Here is a 20,224-nt window from a genome sequence, read left to right as displayed (position 1 = left end):
TATGAAGACCAAACCTATCCAAAGTGATAATTCAAATAGGGGCAGATGTTGGGAAACTAAGTTAAATACTATGTAGGCATACAAGTACTTACTAGCAATACGTACGTACTAGCAATTCAATCAGTATTCATGTCCAGTGTTGAATCTCTTTGTATATATACTCTTTAATCTATATATATATGACAATATGTCAATCTGCAGTGATACCATACATACAACTTTGGGGTTGTCATTACCTCCATTGAACAGCACAGCACAGCGTCTTCCTTCACGTCATAAGACTGTAACAGCTGAAAAAGACAGAAAATGGACAGAAAATTAGAAACCCAGCAAGCTGCTACAGGAATAAAGATTATGATTCACTGCTAATTTTGCTTTGCTGACATTATGTAACACTTGAATAATGAAAGGCAAAGCAGAGGGCAGAAGACTTAATTCTCTGCTCCCTCCTTTAAGCATGTTCCCTACTGAGCACTGCAAATGGCTCAACTGCACCAGGCTTGCCAGCTCATGGTGCTGCTACTTCCCTTTTAAGTTAGCTGTACAGTGCTGCAAAAGCCTGCTACTGGAGTCACATTAGGTACTTGCACTGGTAGAACGTAAATAACACATTATGCATTAATGAATATGGAGCTATAATAAAGTCTTTTTTTTCATATTTGATGGGAGTTAAGCTTTAAAACAGATATGCCAGATCTTTTTGGCTGAACCTGTATTTCAATGAAGACAGGAGGCACTCCGGTGTCTGGTGTCTCAGCGAAAAGCAACACTGCACTGCTGGGAACAAATTCCAGGCAATCGATTCTTCCCACAGGTTGGGCCGGAGGGCAACAGGGAAGATCTACAGACACATTTGCTTTATTTTCTGCTGTCTCAAGAGCACCCCATGGACTCCTCAGTACCACTCCACCAAGGTGAGGATAATCCAAATGGAGGGGCTGCAGCACAGCCTTGCCAAATGGGGAGCAATAATACTCAATTTTATTACCCAACACTTACCATCTGCTGTGGTCTTGGGCATCTAGGACCAGCCATAGACATTGCTTAAGTCTGCACTACAAAGCCATATCAGCAAATGTTTTATAGGACTGTCTCCATAACATAAAACCTGATCATTGTGTAGTTCTAGGATATAATCAGGGAGGGCTTAATACCAGATCTGGATTTTGATTTTTTTCCCGCCTAGACCAGCTAGTTTGTGATCAAGGTGAAAATATGGGAGGGCGACTGATGCTAGCGGAAGGTTCTTAAGCTACGTACACACGTCCAATGGTTATCGCCCGATAATTGGCTCAGGGCCAATATCGGGCAAGAATCAGGCGTGTGTACAGTGTCCGTCATCCCCGTTCTCCCCCTCCCCTTTGCATAGAGCAGAACGGTGATGTATGTACAGTATTCATTCATGCATCGTGCAGTGCTTAGTCGTTGGAAAGGATCATGAAAGATCATTTCCAACGACTATAATTGCATGTGTATATGGAGCTTTAGTGGGAGCCATGATGGTTGTGGCCTAATTATGCAACCATTGCCTAGGTGGCCTTGTGAGAAATCCAGCCCTGATCATTACCATTCTTGGAATAACACAGGAAGTGTGAACAGGACAACTGTAAAGGTCCGACACGATTACCAGATATAACAAAACTATTTCAATAGTTCGGTCAATATACCAAACAAGAGCAAAAGCAAATTGTATTAGGAGATTACATATTTTAATACATGCAAAAAGGTTTATATTCTTATCACTTTGAGAATTGTCTCTGCAAAGGATTCTGCTGTATCTACACTAGCTTGGAGTCATTTTGCAAGAGACGAGGGACGCACAAAGCACGAGGTGCAGGTACTAAAAAAGATAAGCCACACATGCTGCAGACGCTGAAGGAAACTAATGTACAAGTCATGTCAGCCGGAGATGGAAATAAAGGAATCTGATCAGTTTCCAGTAGCAGATAGCTGATGGGGTCATTGTGAGACAAGACAGAATCTTCTGAGAGATCATCACGGGAGAGAAGGCATCAGCGAGCTTGTGTGCCTAAAAATGGGCCAACGTTCTGTGCCAAGGAGACAATGTGCTGCAAGTGGCACAGCTCCTCTCTGCAGAGGACAGTAAGGTACTTAGACTGATATATCTAGATTGTATAGAGTATGTATCCAAAACTGCCCATATTCAAATCGTAGAGAGCAAGAATGTAAAACTGCCCATGTACAGATCTTTGATCGTATATACCTGCCCACACGCCTGCAGATTCTGCAGACAGGGATGATCATTTTGTAACAGATTTGTGCATTGATTGCTCGGACATGGGTAACCTGGGCAGACAATGAGTTGAACTTATTACGGTGCCAATTCTTTCTTTGCTGTCCAGGTTGACCAGGGCTCAGGGAAGCAAGTATGCATTTCTATTACTTTAGTTTAAATATTCCTATTAAGATAAAATTAACATTTTGGAGTCTGTGGCCCATTAACTTAAATCCCTGTCACAGGGACTCAACAAGAAATGAGAAGAAATCCTTTCCTATTGAATGGAATTTTCCTTTATAGACAGTGGTTACATGACCAGATGTCCTCTTTGCAAAACTTTCCCTACTCTTCTGCTTTTATGACCACCGAAACCTATTTGGGGACACAAAGCTCAAAACATGACATGTTCTAAAACTTCTTTAACTATCCGTAAAGAAGGTTTGGCTATAAGTTAATTCTTTATATAAATGATTCTTTTGTAGCCCTGATGAAGTGGGTGCAGGTCCTGGAAACAAATCTTTTTTTTTTTTCTTTTTTGTTATTTTATTAAACTGGACTTTCACCCAAAAACATGATACGCTCTGAATCTGTACTGCCAGCGTGAGAGTAGCCCCTGGAAGTCAAAATGGTGAACCCATTTTCCCACTCGTAATGTTTGTCCGGCATGCAAGGTTTCATAGCTTAAAACTGATTATCAGGATAATTTCTCCTCCCCTCCTGCTCCTGTCTATGCTTGAGAATGGGGCACCATATGTGATGTGTCTTGTTTATGGATTTACAGATTTATGGGAAGAGCCACCAATCTGAGACAGAAGCCAGACAACACCTCACAGCTGATTTGAAAACCAAACTCCTGATTTTCAGTTCTTTTTGGCAGAAGTAAGGTAGATGTGTGAAAAATGACTCACATTCTGCAATGCTGGAGTATTCTGAGCTCAGGATGAGACAGGTCCAGGGCAATATTGGCGCACAGGAAATTGGCTGAATGTCCGATAATGTGTAATTTAACTATTCGCAGAAAAGAGTTATTGTGGGAGCTAGGGCTAAGTGAGAGCAGCTCCAGATTGAAAAGTATTGCTGCAAAAATGTTTTTTTTTTTTTTGCTTTATTAACATACAAGCAAAGAGGCCTCAATGTGATTCCCTTTGTAAAACATGGAAATGAAGCCACGATAATCTTTTAGGCCATTACCTCTCTAAGGCAGGTGTAGATGGGGCACACGAGGACTCGGAAAGGCTCCCCCACGCTGCTTCTCATGGTGCCAAACACCTCACACAGGAAGGTGATGAAACCCAGCCACCTCTCCACGTCTGACTTGTGCAGCTCTTCTCGAACAGAGAAATCCTTCTGCAAGACACAAACAGACAACATCAGTAAACCGCCGACAGTTGAAGCACCAGAAAGAGGAACTTCAGCGGAGGCGCGCTGCGGCAAAACAGGAACTTGTGACAAGGACTTTTACTTCGGTTTAGAGGCAAAGAGCAGAAGAGGAAACCAGCAAAACCAAATGTGGTCAATTATGCAGTTTGCACCCAACGAGACAATTTGACAGTTTTTTCTGTGTCTGGTTGTCTGTTATTGCATCACACGGACACAGCTTCTAAAGATAAACAACAACGAAGGCGCTTCTCTATAGCAAACAAATTTGTGTATTGCCGATACCTGCAATGATAATATTTAGTATAAGAATCCCCCCACGTCCACCATTTGCCTTTCTCTAAATTATTTTTCTATATATTTACATACAGACCAAATTTTTCAGCAAAAGTGAGTTTGAAAAAAAACATACAACACTGTCAGGGATGCTTACAAAACTCATTCATGGAAAAAACAAACATCCAAGGAACTGACAGGTACCATGTGATCCCTCTATTTAGGAATCAGGAGCACATTGTCAGCTTTTTGCCCACCACAGGTCAACCTGAATTAAATGGCAGCTTTAAAGTGGAAAATTGTGAGCAGGCGGTTTCTTGTTTGTAGACTGGACAGGCAATCTCCCCTCTGCAAAAAAATTAATAAATCTGCCTGCTTGCAATGAATTTCAGTACTCACCTCTCCTTGCTCCGTCACTGGGGCCAACATTTTTACCTAGTCTCAGTGTTCTCTCCATCCGGGTGCACCACCCGGAACTTTTTAGCAACCACCCTGTTTTTGGGTGCTCACTGAAGAGCTGGGTCACAATACAGGAGGTCACCCACCTACAATTTCCACCCACCCAGCTTAAAAAAATGCCTGGGTTGAGCACTGTAGACTTTATTTGGGTACTTAATCTTCAGCAATCTTGATTGGCTAAGATGGAATGACGTAACTACCACGCATGAAAGGCATGCTGGGCAAGCGGACCTCGGTGTACATTACAAACAGGCAGATAAGTTCGGTTTGTTGCAGAAGCGACATTGCCTGTCCTTTCTGCAAAAAAACAAAAAAAAAAAAAACCCTTCTTTCTTGCATTATTTTTTTAATTTCTGTAATTTGGGCCACATTTCCCTACTGATCAACGAGGCCACTAATCTCAAAATAAGAAATTCAAATTACATTTACCAATGATTCTGCTTACCAGATAGTGAGAGGAATTCCCCATTGAAAGTCTGGAGATCTGGTGACCCATTTATAAAGCCAGGGACGTATTACATGAGTACACAATCATCCTTCGATTGACCAACAATTATGCTGTGCAAAAGCCTAGTTATTGCAGATATATTGGATATTTTCAGTAGATCTGGAATTGTAATGGATAGCTTTAAAAGGATACACACAGACCCCTAAAGCTTTGGCCTTTTGCTAATAATGTGATAAGTGTAAAACAAGCACAAGGTTCACTTTAAACTTCAAACCTTTCAGTGAAAAATACAATGTCTTTAGAATTCAGCTCTGCTTGTAATTGTATTTCCAGCCGGTGGGTTCACCTTGCAGAAGTGACAGGTACACTTGATACCTAGTTAGCTTACTCAGCGTGCGGCCTTCTCGCAGTCTCTTACCTCGCCTGCTGTGTTTGCACACATGTGGAGGACAAGGCGCGAGCTTGTACTGCTGCTGTTCAGCATATGTCAGGCAGAAGCTCAGCTGTAATTATCAACTTTTCAGCAAGTAGTTGGGACAGATTTATAACCAAACAATTAGGTTAGCCAGCTGAGGAGAAGCCTGCAAACAGAACTGACTGCACCCTGCTGAGGGGATAAACTGAAAGAAAAAGACCTGAATGGTTCTTCCTACTACATAAAAGACAGATTTACAATATCTACAAGTCTATATAGAGGGAGAGACATGGAGAGAAAGTTAGTGAAAGAGAGACGGAGCTACACAGAGATACAGTGAGAGTTATTATTATTACACAGTACTTATATAGCGCTGACATATTACGCAGCACTGTACAAAGTCCATAGTCATGTCACTAGCTGTCCCTCAAAGAAGCTCACAATCTAATGTCCCTACCATAGTCATATGTCATTAATACAGTCTAATGTCAATTTGAAGGGAAACCAATTTACTTAACTGCATGTTATTGGAATGTGGGAGGAAGCCGGAGTACCTGGAGGAAACACACTCAAAAACGCGGACGACGCAAACTCCATGAAGATTAGGTCCTGGACGAGATTTTGGGACCCAGTGCTGCAAAGGCCAGAGTGCTAACCACTGAGCCACCGTCTGTCTGTTTAAATTTAGCCTCAAACAGACGTCCTATAGACATCAGAAGATTTCTGCAGGAAAAGATCTTTTTGAATGAACACAGAGGGGAGGATGACCGAGCAGCACGCTTCAATGCTCAGTGGTTGCTCCTGATTGCTCGTTTATCAATTCGAATTGGTGGATTGAAGAACAGCGTCGGGGGACTGCTGTACACAAGTCAGATCCTAACCAGAGCCATGCAGGACTATTATGCGATGGAGAATAAAAAATAGTTATACAAAAAAACAATAAGGTATATTAAGGTAGGTGTAAGGTAAGGTAGGTAACAGCAAACTTTTTTTTTTTTTTTTTTTTTTATTTTTTTTTTTTTTTTTTTTTTTTTTTAGACAGTTGTGCACTTCCAAGGATATATTATTATTATTATTATTATTATTATTAATAAACAGGATTTATATAGCACCAAAATATTAAGCAGGGTTGTACATTAAATATGGACTGCAAATGGTAGACAGATACAGACAGTGACACAGGAGGAAGAGAGGACCTTGCGCCGAAGAGCTTACAATCTAGGAACCTTTTCTGTTTTATTACAAACTGTGCACAAAACCAGCTCCATAAAGACCTTGCTTCATGAGTTTGGTGTGGGGGAACTCAAGCGGTCAGCACAGAATACCGACCTCAACCTTAATTAACACCTTTGGGATAAATTGGAATGATGATTGGGAGCCGGAACTTCTCAACCAATAAGACTCTTTATAAATGCTCTTTTGGCCAAATGGGTACAAAGTCCTGCAGACAAACTCCAAAATCTTATGATAAGTCTCCCCAGATGATTGGAGGTTGTTGTGGCTGCAGAGAGAGCCAACGCAAGGCCATGGATTTGGAATGGGATGTCCAACAACGGTATATACCTCTGGTAGTCATGAGTTTTAAACTATTGGTAAATCATTGGGGGATACGGGTTAAGAAACACTGGGGCAACAAAAACAAATTGTGTATATACAGAATTAGTAGACTTTGAGCATAGTATCAAACTGTGATGTCAATGTCGGTCAACGTATCATCAGCCAGTAATGCCCTATCAAACAGGCTTACATCTTATTTATTGTTGACCCTTGGCGCTGGCTGATAGCATACTTTAGGCCAAAATCCCTACCTGCCTACTATTATCGCCCATACTGTATCCACCCTAAAAAATGTTGATTGTTCCACATCAGATTCTCACTTCACCTGCTGCTGCTTTTGGACAAAGAGGATGAAAGGCTCCGCTACCTGCCCATGTGAATCTGTAATGCACATTCCCTCACAAAGGGTTACATTGACTCCACTCTCGTTGGTCTCATTCCAGAGACCTGTGTAATAACTTTAAATATTTACTTGTCAGCCCTACTGTGAACAGGCGCTGTGCGCTCGCCCTGAATACATCTGGCGTGCATGTGAAGGAGGCCCGAGCTGGATCGCTTTTAGTTATTCTTGACTTCACACCTCAATCTCCACTGTTTAAACGGCTGTCATTAGCGGTATTAAACATGGCAACTGCAGGAGCCCCCGGCACTGAAATACAGCCTTCCTATTGGTTCGGCACGGAGCGCAGAGCGGCTATGAGGTCACGTCTTCCGATATTACCATCACGTCATGTCCAATGGATTTATTTATGCAGCAGACATACTTTGGTAGTTGTCCGATTCTTTGGCTGGAGAGTGCCAGTCATCCGTCAACCAGAACCCCCAATCATTTTTTTTTACTGAACAGAACAATAAACTAGTCTGCAAGGTGCATAGGAAATACGGCTCAATGTGTGCACAAAAGTGATGTCAGTTATTTCATTTTAGCACTGGTTAAAAAACACTTCTTTCAGGTAAAAGTAAAATATTAAAGGAGGATATCCACATACATTGTTTGCTCTTTAGGGGATAAGTGCACTTTCAAAGTGAAGTACAGATAACTACAACCCCCACCTGTAATTAGGAAACAGAACTGGTACTGGTTAGTTGTGTTTTTGGGTACGTATTCCTACCATTCCTGCTCCTGTGCAAAGAATTGGTCAGACCACATCTGGCATATGCAGTCCAGTTTGGGCACCAGTTCACAAAAAGGACATTGTGGAATTGGAGAGAGTGCAGAGAAGGGAAACTAAACTAATAAAAGGAATGGAGGAGCTCAGCTATGAAGAGAGATTAGCTGAACTGAATCTATTCTCCCTTGAGAAGAGACATATAAGGCAGTGGTCCAAAAATCAGCTACTGACAATTTCCAATAGCATGCCAAGGTTAAAGTAGCATTTCCTCAATCACAAAAACATTTACAGGCATAAATGAAATAGAAAAAGAACATTAGGTCTGATATTTTCCTCCTGTGGAGCTTTGCTTTTTGGTAGACCTATGTAAGTGGATGGACAGAAACAAATCTTTTAGAGGAAAAACTATTTATTTATTTGCATGAATTTATTTGGTGTAATTAGAGCTTTGCTTAGAGTTCAGCTCCAACTCAAACCTAAATTCAATATCAAATATGTAATCTATTGCAGCTATGGTCCTCGTCAGTTGCTGCAAATTCATTCTGTACACAAATATTTTTCCCATTTATAAAGGCAGACAAGTTTGAAGTCCAGCTTTGGTGACAACCATGGCTATCTCTATAGATACAGTTGCCAAGTGAAGTCTATGGAGGGTTAAAAGGTAAAAAAAGGTAAAAAATACTCAAAAAAGAAAACGAATAAAGCCATTTAGTTTTCGTGTTTAGCTTTCCATATACAGACAGCTTACTGCAGAATATTTGGAGCTGAGGGTTGGTATGGAAGCTTGGTGTGAAAGGTGACACGCAGCACTCCTGGAGATAGCTGGGGATTGTTAGCTGTGGGATGGAAGAAGTGGCAATGTCTAGATAATGAAGTGAAGGGAGGAAAGAAATGAAGTTTGATCTCAGATAACATTCCTGAGGAAGTGACAGTGGGATGGAGTGATAGGACTGCAGAGAGGGAAGGAATGCAGTCTGGAGGAGGAGATAATCGCTGGATGGGGGAGAAAAGGGAGCTAGAAAATTCTATATTAGAGCTGCAAGCCCGGGCAAACAGCGAGCACTTCCACATCTGCCAAGAACTACATACGCCAGCAGGCGGCGGCTAAAGATTGTCACATCTGTCAAATTCAGCCAGACAAGATGCGACCATCTCCTCGCTCCTCGAACGTCCTAATGACTTCCTCACTCATAACCTCCTCACATGCATGGCTCCAAGACTTTTCTAGAGCTGCCCCAACTCTCTGGAATGGTTATTCATGTTTTATTTGGCTTGCTCCTACTTTCTGCTCATTAAAAAGAGCGCTAAAACCAATCTTTTCAAACTTGCCTACCCATCTTCTTCTGTCTCCTAAACCCTCACTACTTCCCAACACTACATATCTCCCCTCCTATTGCGTGAGACTTCCCCCACCTCTTAGAATGTAAGCTCTTCGGGTCCTCGCCTCCTCCTGTGTAACTGTCTGTATCTGTCCATCATTTTTAAGCCCTATTTATTGTACAGCGCTGCGTAATATGTTGGCGCCATATAAATCTTGTATAATGGCATCTTCCCGTTCAAACCTCTTGGTGTCCTTGATAACCCCACAAGGGTTCTAATCTTTTCCTATTTTATCTAAGATTGGAAATACACTTTACCTTTCCTAAATTGTGGAATAAAGGCCTTGAAGTATTGCATTTTCATGCCAGCTGTGATATCTTTGAGAACATTTGGTAGTCCCTGTGTTTGTGTGGTGGTCCAAATTATCATTCCATGTGACAGAATTGGATTTCTTAGGTAAGGGAAAGCCAATGACCTTTCTCCCATCAAGTTGACAATCACTCAACCCAAACACTTCCATATCACAGAGGGAGTGGTGCCACCAATCATATCCTCGTGACTCCAACTCTAGCTAATGGGGTACTTTGGTGGTGGTGAGACAGAGAAAGTTTTCCACTATTCTGACCATGTGCTTTATTATAATAATTCAAAAAAAGCTCTTCACAATTTAAAGGTTTAAGTTCAGCGCTTTGTTTAAAAAGGGTATGACCTCTCCCTCCGGGGTTACACAAAGTCTTGCCTCGGTGACACAGGCCCGGCAGTGTTTCTAGCGAGCAAGCCTTCTGCTTTATTCCTGGGCACCCCTCCTGGAAGCTCCGAATAGCTTGCATAGTTTCCTGCTATTCGATAGCCCTTTACTGGTGACACAGACAAAAATGCACTTGTGAAGAATTTGTTATGGGCGCTCAGTATTGGAACCGCGTTACTATGTGTGAACCGCTGACCCAGGCCAAAGTATCAGTGTTTGTGTGTACACCCAACGCGGCGTCCTGTCACAACACACGAGTGTTACAATTTTCCGAACCTCCATTATCACATCCTGCAGAAATCAGCTATTAGCTTTCACCCTCAAGATAGCTGGAACTTACTGGAAGTACATGGGTCCCCTTCCATTTTCCTTCAATGCTTTAATGTGTTTTAATGAGTTTTAAGAGTCCAGGCGATCAGTAATGCCAGTGAATTGTTTGCCAACATTATGAAGGAAACGGGATGCTGCTGTAATATTGTTAGAACTTAATTCACGTCATCCAGGCCTCAATCTGTTGGTGGGAAGGCGTCAATTAAATAATTAAAGGGTGTTCCGGTAAAAATCTAGGTATATGCAGTAACCCCATATGGGAAGGATTTATGAACGGCATTACTAGATTACTTACTGCAAGGGGGGGGGATTCAAGAATTAACACAGTGCAAAAAAAAGAATGAAAAGAAAACCATTTTTATATACAAACATATATATATCGGCGTTCTCCCCAGCCCTTTTTAGCCGGGCACACCACCCAGCACTTTCCAATAGCCACCCAAAAACAGCCGGGTGGCTACTGAAAAGTGCTGGGTGGTGTACTCGGCTAAAAAAGGCTGGGGAGAATGCCATAAAAGATGAGTTGGGCCACAATATTACGGCTGCCACGCAACTTAAAAAAACTTCTGGGTTGAAGTGTGTGTATTTATAACAAGACCCCAATACCCTGCCCAATCTGCTCCCTAACTTATAAAAGACTGCAAGTAAGAAAAGAAACGAAAGTAGGGTTCTCCAAGCATTCCAACTCTGCCAGTCATGTGACTGAATGCCAAGGCGTCTGCTCGTGTTAATATCCATGGCGGCAGTGCTTTTTAAAGGAAATATAAGCATTACAGGGCATTGACCACCGATAAAAACCTAAATCTTTGCCTTATAGGTAAATATTTATTACATGATAAAAGTTTCGCAGAAGTCATGTGTATGATGGATCCATGATAAAGGTATCCCCAATGGGTTGGATGAAGCGATGCAGGGGCTAACTATATCCTAAACGAATACATAAAGCACAAGGGGTCATCTGAAATTTGGTAAACATCACTTCAATCCTTTTGCACAGATACTGCCCATGACATTGTTTTCAGGACAGTAAAATAGCTTGCTGGAAAGAAATAGAACATGGACCTAGAATCTGCGAATATTTTAGTATATAGAGCAGTGATTTTCAACCAGGGTTCCTCCAAAGGTTGCTGGGGGTTCCTCGAGCATTTTGTGCCTCTCAGATCAGTGTAAGTGAAACCAATGATCTATTTGGTTATCTGAAAGAGTGACAATCTTCCCAATGACCAACAATGTTGTAGGTATTCTTCCTAATGGCCACCACACTAATATACTGTGAGCTGTGGATATAGTAATTATAGCCGGGGTTCCCTAAAGACCTGGGGGTTATTTCAAGGGTTCCTCCATAGTAAAAAAGTTGAGTGAGAAAATGACTTGGTTATACAAGTGACACTGATTGACTCAATCAATTGGTTGCTAGACCCAAGCCCTGTCAATCCTGCCAAAATACCTGGAAGTACAAGGTGGAACCAGAAGAACTTGAAAGAGATCGATGGGGAGTTAGGTAAAAGTGGGTCAGTATCAGTACCTGTTAAACTCTAGGTGAACTGCTCCATACAAAGTCCTTCCAGCTCCAATTCAATATTCTCCCACACTGCCATTCTTACTTTTCTTTATAGGACCTAATCATTAAATCTAGGTCACCTACCCAGCCAGTAAATGAATAGGGAGAAGCAACAGCCCATCCATCTGCTCTCTCCTCCTGTCAGCATTTGTTTATGCAGCACCTGATTTGCTTGCTCTCTCTTGGTTTCTCCCAGTATGAGAACTGCTGCACAAGGGATCACAAGAACCAGATAAGTCCTATTTATTTACTAACGCCAGGTACATCTAAACACATATGTATTCCTTAATGAATACAAGATCACATTCATGGTGCTTCATCATGCCTGGAGTAAAAACAAAACTTTAATCTGTTATTACTAATGTTAGAATAGAAAAAGTCAGCATCCTGTTTTATAAAGGGCAGCTTCATATCCAACAGGGGCAATAGGATTTGACTAAGATAAGGGAGCTGGGTGGTCAGAGAAATCAGTTCCATAGACAACAAAGTGCAACCAGATTCAGAGAGAAAGTTAGATTTTCTTATGGATATGGCAGAATGGTGGCTCAGTGGTTAGCACTCTGGTCTTTGCAGTGCTAGGTCCCAGGTTAAAATCTTGCCCAGGACACTATCTGCATGGAGTTTGCACGTTCTTCCTGTGTATGCATGGGTTACCCTCAAGTACTCCACTTTCCTCCCACATTCCAAAAACATGCAGTTAGGTAATTGTCTTACTCCCAAAATTGACCTTCTTCTGTATTAATGACATATGAGTATGATAGGGACATTAGATTGTGAGCTCCTTTGAGGGACAGCTAGTGACATGACTATGGGCTTTGTACAGCGCTGCGTAATATGTTGTTAAAATACTGTGTAATAATATTAATGGAATAAGGTAGCAGTGTGCATCAGCAACAATGGCCGGCATCGTGCAACGCACACCTATTGTCCCTTGCAGCCTTTCATACTCTGCACGATGCATTTTCCACCACTCATGCATGTACTAGCACATTGCTATGAATGTAGTTTTTTCACATGCAAGTGATGGAAGGCAAATGATGGTGGTGGGGGGTGTATGCCAATGTGAACAAACCTTTCGGAACTGTTTTAGTATAACATAGAGCTCATTCCCTCCAGGCAGTAAGACCACTGCAGCTTCTCCTGTGCATGGAGTTTTTGCAACTGACCGCAGGATTGAAACAGACTGCTGAAACCTTATAATGATCGGACATAATAATATCTTTAGCTTTGACGTATAAGTAGTGATTGCACCAATTTGAGCACAGATGCAGAGAAAGGACAACTAATGTCAATGTTTTTATGCATGAAAAAATCTCTCCTGGGTCTTCTCTTCCTCCTGTGTCACTGTCTATATCTGTCTGTCATTCCTTATTTAATGTACAGCGCTGCGTAAAAGGTTGGCGCTTTATAAATCTTGTTTAATAATTTTAATTATTTACAACCCCTTTTTAATATATAGCGCTGCATATTATGTTGTCGCTATATAAATCCTGTATATTAATAAAAAAATTCTTATTCAAGGGTGACCCAGGGGAGGAGGGAACCAGTAGTTCCACTTTAAATATTTATGGCTGACAAGTTCATTTTAGATCAGTGTGTTTTGACGCGGTGATTTAGCTCCCGCTGCAATGTAAACAGAGACTAATGAGGCAAATTTGTCCGCTAGAAAAAACAAACAAGGGTGTTAGATGGTGCGCTGCTGTTCCTGGCAATGAGCATGGCAGACAAGATCAGATAGGTGGGTACGCCGGCTGCCAGTCACAGGGACCTTATCACCGTTGTCTTCCTCTCCAGACGCCAACACTATTATTGGCATATCCTGGAGTGCCTGCCACTTCCTAAGTCTTCGCTGTCCACAATGGAATGGGAGACTCTTCCTTTCTCTCAGGGAAGGGCCTCATTCCGAATGGACTGTCTTCCCCCACTTCAAAGGGAATACTTTGCAGTGCAAATGGCTGTAGAAACGCAAGCGAAGGCGACCTGTGACCTCTGTAGCTGGATTTATCTAAAGAGACATCATCATTGCCAGGATTCTGAACACTGAGCAAGAGGGGAAAAGGAAAAAAGATATTACAGACATCTGATTGTTATCTATTGTGACTGTACTGACTGAATGCCAGGACTGCACAGTGCTACGCGTTTCTTAATACCTCCTAGTTCAAAAGAGAAAAAAGTTATCATCATTGGCACCACCAATCACTAAAATCTCACACATTCCAAAAACATTCAATTAGGTTAATTGGCTTCCCCTCCCAAAAGGTAGGGACATTAGATTGTGAGCTCCTTGAAGGACAGATTATGGACTTTGTACAGCACTGCGTAATGTGAGCACTATATAAATACAAGTTAGAAATAATAAAATACAACTTGTCAAGTCATTATGAATCTGTTTAAAGCGGACCTAAACTCACTTTTTTACTTTACATAAAAGGGTAGACAACCCTAATATGTAAAGTAAAAATGTAATTCATTTTTTGTTAAATTTTTTTTTTTTTTAAAAGGGTGCAGCACCATCCTTTTGAGTTTGAATGAGAGCGAAGAGCCTCCCGAGATACCTACGTCACTATCCCAGGAGGGTCTGGTGGCTACTTCCCCGCATGCTTATTTTTTTCCACCAAGGGAAAAGAGATGTTGTTTTCACACATGGGCAGTGAGATCCGCTTTCTTTTTTTCCCTTCTTTGCAGTGCGCAAAGGTCCCCCGACCCCGTACCTGTGCAATGCAAGATTTTGCAGTGCGCAAATGTCACCCGATCCCGTACCTGTGCAATGCAAGATTTTGCAGTGCGCAAATGTCACCCGATCCCGTACCTGTGCAATGCAAGATTTGGTGACGTATTAAGAAGACCGGAAGAGAAGATAGAGTATGGAGGCACCCTGGCACTTTCTCTGGGCCTGGACAAAGAGGAATTGCAGGAAGGTGCGGTACCGGATCGTGGAAAAGGTCCAGCACCATCGAGGAATCTGTGTGTTTAAGATAAGTGTAATTTTTATTTTTTATTTTTTTATAGTTCTGTTTTAAATATGCAACTTTAACTAAAATACCACCTGGTGATGCTGCCATGAGGGTCCTTGTTCAGGCAACTTCTTTTATAGGGGACACCATACTTTGTCTACCTACCAGTGGTGCTCCTGCATTGTCATGTGGAGACCACATTGTTGTCACAAAAACCTGACTTGGGTGAATGCTGCGCAATCATTGCCAGAGTGCAAGGCTGCAGGTCACCAGCAGGATGGAGATCCAACAAAGCAAAGGAAAAAAAACAAAAACAAAAACAAAACAGTATTATAAAGAAAAAAAAACACATGGCAAAGCACAACTTAATGCTATCCAAGACAAGGTAAACCACCATAGAAAAAAGAGTGTTTGCCAAATTTAAACTACCATGCACAACAATTGCTGTGGGGCATCGACATCATGGATGTACATTCGGTTGTCCGCTATAGTCTGTAGGCATCATTAGACTGTATAAAAAGATTGACTCTTGAGCAAAAGTAAGGGCAGATCTAAGATACCCTCCATTTAACCCACAACACCACCATTTATTTTTAATAGTTTTTAATACCCAATCTCTTTATAATAATGGAGCATCTTTAGGGATGGAAGATAAAGGTGCAGCCAGTCAGGTTTATCTGCATGGGGCAGTGCACAGGAAACTCGTTGGCGGGACGGTAGAATATAAGGTTTGTCCCATCAGTCTTTTGCTTATTCTATACCCACCAATCACAGGATTGGTTAACCAGCAGCAGAGAAAAGTGAGGTCAGAAACTAGAAGTGATTTCTGGATTTAACGCAAAGTACATTTTTTATTGTGCGTGTTTATTCCATTTTGAGTCCTTGCACAGACAAGAGTAGAAGAGGACATAATAAAAGTTATTTGACCCAGCGGTGTGTCTGCATATTTATAAAATTATAAAGCAAAGACCTTTGTTGCTGGTACGGTTCACTTCTCTGTTCTGCTGACAGAGACTTTTAGCACAAACCCCATCTGCATTGTAGAAGCTCGGTAGAGGTGCAGAGCAGAGAATTTTTCAACAAAGGCCAGGAACACCATTTCACAGATTTATTAGTCACCTACTGAGATGACAACAGGAGAACACTGTAATACCCGTTTTAGACTGGAAACCCCAAAATCACCTGTTTTTCTTTCAGCATTGGTTTAAGGCTCTGTCTGTCTCTTTATAATATGTTCAGAGTTCCCCCTAGCTCCTTTTAGCTGGGCGCACCAACACTTTTCAGTCACCACCCGGCTGTTGGGTCATAATACAGGAGCAACAACCCCCTTACAGCTTCTTCCCACCCAACGTTAAATAATTTCTGCTCATTTGAAAGAGAAATCAAAAACCAAAGCTTCAACCTGACCCGTTTTCTTCGGTCTCTTAAACTCTCACTACTTCCACCATTCCATATCCCCCCGCTTATTGTGTGATTCTTCCCCCACCTCTTAGATTGTAAGCTCTTCGGGGCAGGGTCCTCTCCTCCTCCTGTGTCACTGTCTGTATCTGTCTGTTTATGCAACCCCTATTTATTGTACAGCGCTGCGTATTATGTTGGCGCTATACAAAGTAAAATAATGTGCTCTGTATAAAAGATGAATAAAAACAATGCACTAAAAAGAATTAGCAGATAATGAACTTATTAAAAAATGCTACCAAACCCTTTCTACCTCCTCTTTCAATAAGACACGTGGCACAAGTCTGGCAGCCATAGGGGGGGCAAGCCGGCGAGTCTGCGAAAAATGGGTTAATGGATGGGGACAGGAGGCGTCTGGGAGCTTCTTTCCATGTATTAAAAGGGATTTTGGGTCCTGTTGGCTACATGACATGATGGCAATAATCTCCAGGAAATCCTGGCCCTCTAATGCAATGCAGTCATTGAGAGAAAATTCTTAAGTTGCTGTTCAGACCGACTGGGATTAAAGACAGCTCACACGGTGACAGATGGCAGGTCTGACAGACTAATGCATTAGCCTGGCACAGTCTGCAGGGTGACAAAGACATCAGACGGGTAGACGGGAAGACAGCGGCCGTCACAATAGCGGGGAAGGGAGGGCTGACAATTAAACATTTGTTAAGTAATTAGTGTTTTGTCAGGTTAAAGCTTTCAATAATTCTGTTAAGAAAGCTCAGGGGCGACACCATTATATGTGCTCTAAGCAGATTTGGCCCGGGCGCCTGAGTTCTGTTGGGTCACGAGGATTCCTGTATTTTTCTAGCTCGGTAATGCTTTAATTTTTTTTAACGTTATGTCCACTGGGGATTTGTAATGTTGGAAGGGTGTCATTTTATAGTTAAGCGGAGACATAGGTTTTATCGGACAATATGTGGCTCCTAAAATTCAAGTGTAACGCTATATGAAAAGCTATGTGGGTCCATGGAGCAACCATATGCAAATATTATGGGCTTATATATGGTGGTTTTCTGACATTTTTCTTCATCTGAAGCCACTATGAACTGCAGCAATGTTCATTTTATCCATGCCTCCAATGACATGCAATCAGCCATGCAGAAAACACTGCCATGTAATAAGGAACTAAAGCCTAAAAGCCACGAAAAATGCCAAAACACATTTTCTCTTTTGGGGCATATATATGTGCCCTGGGTCACAGGTTCCACTCTTAGCCAGGATTCTATCTGCATGGCATTTGTAGGTTCTCCCTGTGTTTGCACGGGTTTCCTTCGTGTACTCCAGTTTCCTTCCACATTCCAAAAAACATGCATTAAAGTTAGTTGGCTTCTTCTAAAATTGACCTTAGACTACGATATATGACTATGGTAGGGACATTAGATTGTGAGCCCCATTGAGGGACAACTAGACTTTGTACAGCGCTGCGCAATATGTTAGGGCTATATAAATACTGTATAATAGTAATAATTGGAAGTGGCTAGAGAAGGAACCCAGCAGCACTGAGATTAATAAACAGGATTTATATAGCGCCAACATAATACGCAGCACTGTATGTAGGATAGAGGAAGCAAATGACAGACAGATACAGACAGTGACACAGGAGGAGGAGAGGACGCTGCCATGAAGAGCTTACAATCTAGGCGGTGGGGGAAGTCTCACACAATAGGAGGGGAGATATGGAGTGATGGGTAGTAGTGAGTGTTTTAGGAGACATAAGAATACGAGTATGCAACACATGATAAAAAAAAGGAAAAAAACAACAGTTAGAGTTTACAGGTATATTATCATATCACTGCTGTACCTATAAATAACTAAACACTGAATATAGCTGGAGGGGATAGCATGGAAGAGGTGTGCTTTAAGATTAGGTGAGGGTTTTGCAAGACTGGCCTGTCATGGGGTTTGATAGCAAAGAGGTTAAAAAAAAATCACTTCCATGACCTACAAAATGAGTAAACAATAGGAAATCAACCACAAGCTTCCAAGCCAAGTATTAGCAGAAAGTAAAGAGCAGCAATAACAATAATTATGAAATGCATCTGAGCTACCCGTCCTCTTGTAAAACGTTCAGTCTTTCTGGGTGACAGCTAATGTGTTTGCACAAGGCCTACACTGTCTCCACCGGACAGTACGCCGCTTTAATTAAGCAACTGGATGGAGCCGCTCTGCAAATGGAAAATGTCAAGACTTAATTTCTAACTACGTCCCGGACTGGTATTTACCGTCAGCCTGTATTATTCCATAGGAGTGGAGAATAAATCTTTAATCCGCCTGCCACAAGTTACCCATGAAGATGAGCAAGCAGGTCATTTGCAGGTAATAAAAGAGCAAGATGAAATTTCTGCTGCTTGTAAAGGTTTTTTTTAAAGCTGAATCCTTGCAGAATGAGTCCAGAGGTAGGCAACAGAAAGGTGATAAAAGAGACTACAGGAAACCAATATTTATAGCATATAGGGAAAGTGATGGATGTGACTCGGGGGTGTTCATGTTCAGAAGTGTAGTATAAAGCCAAGACCAACAACATGGACGACACAACTTCAAAGAAGCAGTAACACTAACTAACCTCAGAATGTAATATTTTACCAATAGGGTAGTGCTTTTCGACGTCTGAACGACCGTCCTGGCAGATCCACGGACGAGGAACGTAATGAAAGTGAAAGGGAGCGAGCGCAGTGGGGTGCCGCTCAGTCATTCTTCCCCCACTCTTCTCCATAGAGCAGAATAGTTTTGTATGTACAATGCTTGTTGGAAAGGATGGTGAAAGATCCTTTCCAACGACAATTATTGCACATGTGTACCCAGCCTTTCTGTATCAAGAACACAATTTACTTGGAGCTGGCATTTCTTCCCATCCATCTGGTGAAATGGTAGACTACTCAAAAGATATCGTGGGGACAATAGTGTCCCCAATCATGGCAAAGGGTTGTATATTCGATTTACCATCCATATACATGGCAGCTGACTGGAATGGCCATCCCTTAAATCAGCTCCATTATGGCTGGGGATAAGGTCTGATCATCACGCAGATAATCCCCTTCTTGTCTTCCTACCTGCAACCTTCACTGCTTCCTCTACTTGTGGGTCCACCTGCTAAAACCAAACCCAAGTCTCATACCAATGACGCTTTGCAAGACCCTCATTTCTAGCAAGATAACTTAACTATGTAGCTTAACATAGATATGTTGCATTGTGTATATTATCATGGCATTTAGGATCTGTAAATGCTCATGAATGCTGCACAATGGCTGTGCCCTGCTGATCTTTAGATCTTGCTGTATGTCTATTGCAAGTAGGCTGTTTAAAGCTGAGTGGAGCTTACATAAAAAATTATATTTACCTATTTGTAAGTGCAACACCCTTTTTTATTTTTTATACCTGCACCTCCTCTTTTGGTCAAGACAGGATAGGAGCGCAGAGCCTCCCAGGATACCTACGTCATGCTCTCCGGGAGGCTCTTGGCTCTCGAGCCCTTTCTTTAATGGGCGAAAAAAATCTTTTTCCCCATCCACGTCACCCGATTTCGTGGCTGCGCAGTGCAAGACCAGATGACGTACACAGAAAAAAAGGTATGAAGGGTGGAGAAGATGGAGGCGTCTTGCGCTTCCTCTGGCCAAAGAAGGATACCGGGACAATGTGGGACCCAAAAGAAGAAACCTCCCAAAGGATCTCCTGGGATTAAAGGTAAGTGTTTTTTTTTTTATTTTGCGTTTAGTTCCACTTTTAGTAAACAAAAGGTCTTTAATGATCTAAAACACACACAATGCTCACTGGTCATGTGATTTGCTTCATACAGACATTGGATTGATGTCAGGGGATTGTGCTGGAAACATCCTATCATCATATATAATTTTTTAATTTTGGTTCTTTTTTACCTGTTGGACCAATAATAGATAAGAAATAGCAGCAAAATCTTGTAACTGCTCTGCCTTTTTGGTATGTAAGGGTTAATCCGCTTTCTGCAGTATTTTATCTATTT

General features: G+C 41.8%; 1 protein-coding gene across 1 annotated transcript in view; it reads right to left on the bottom strand.

Moving 5' to 3' along the window:
- Positions 1 to 20,224, bottom strand: part of CTIF (cap binding complex dependent translation initiation factor) — a 145,043-nt gene that overhangs the window by 11,353 nt on the left and 113,466 nt on the right. The window contains exons 11-12 of the mRNA XM_072416726.1: positions 3,431 to 3,586; positions 237 to 290 (exon numbers count right to left, since the gene is read on the bottom strand). Of these exons, the coding sequence (XP_072272827.1) occupies positions 237 to 290; positions 3,431 to 3,586 (210 nt within the window). The remainder of the gene's footprint in view (positions 1 to 236; positions 291 to 3,430; positions 3,587 to 20,224) is intronic.

The sequence above is a fragment of the Pyxicephalus adspersus genome, chromosome 6 (assembly GCF_032062135.1).
Source record: "Pyxicephalus adspersus chromosome 6, UCB_Pads_2.0, whole genome shotgun sequence".
Lineage (NCBI taxonomy): Eukaryota > Metazoa > Chordata > Amphibia > Anura > Pyxicephalidae > Pyxicephalus > Pyxicephalus adspersus.
Note: the sequence above shows the minus strand (reverse complement) of the source record. Positions and strands in the feature narration are given on the sequence as shown.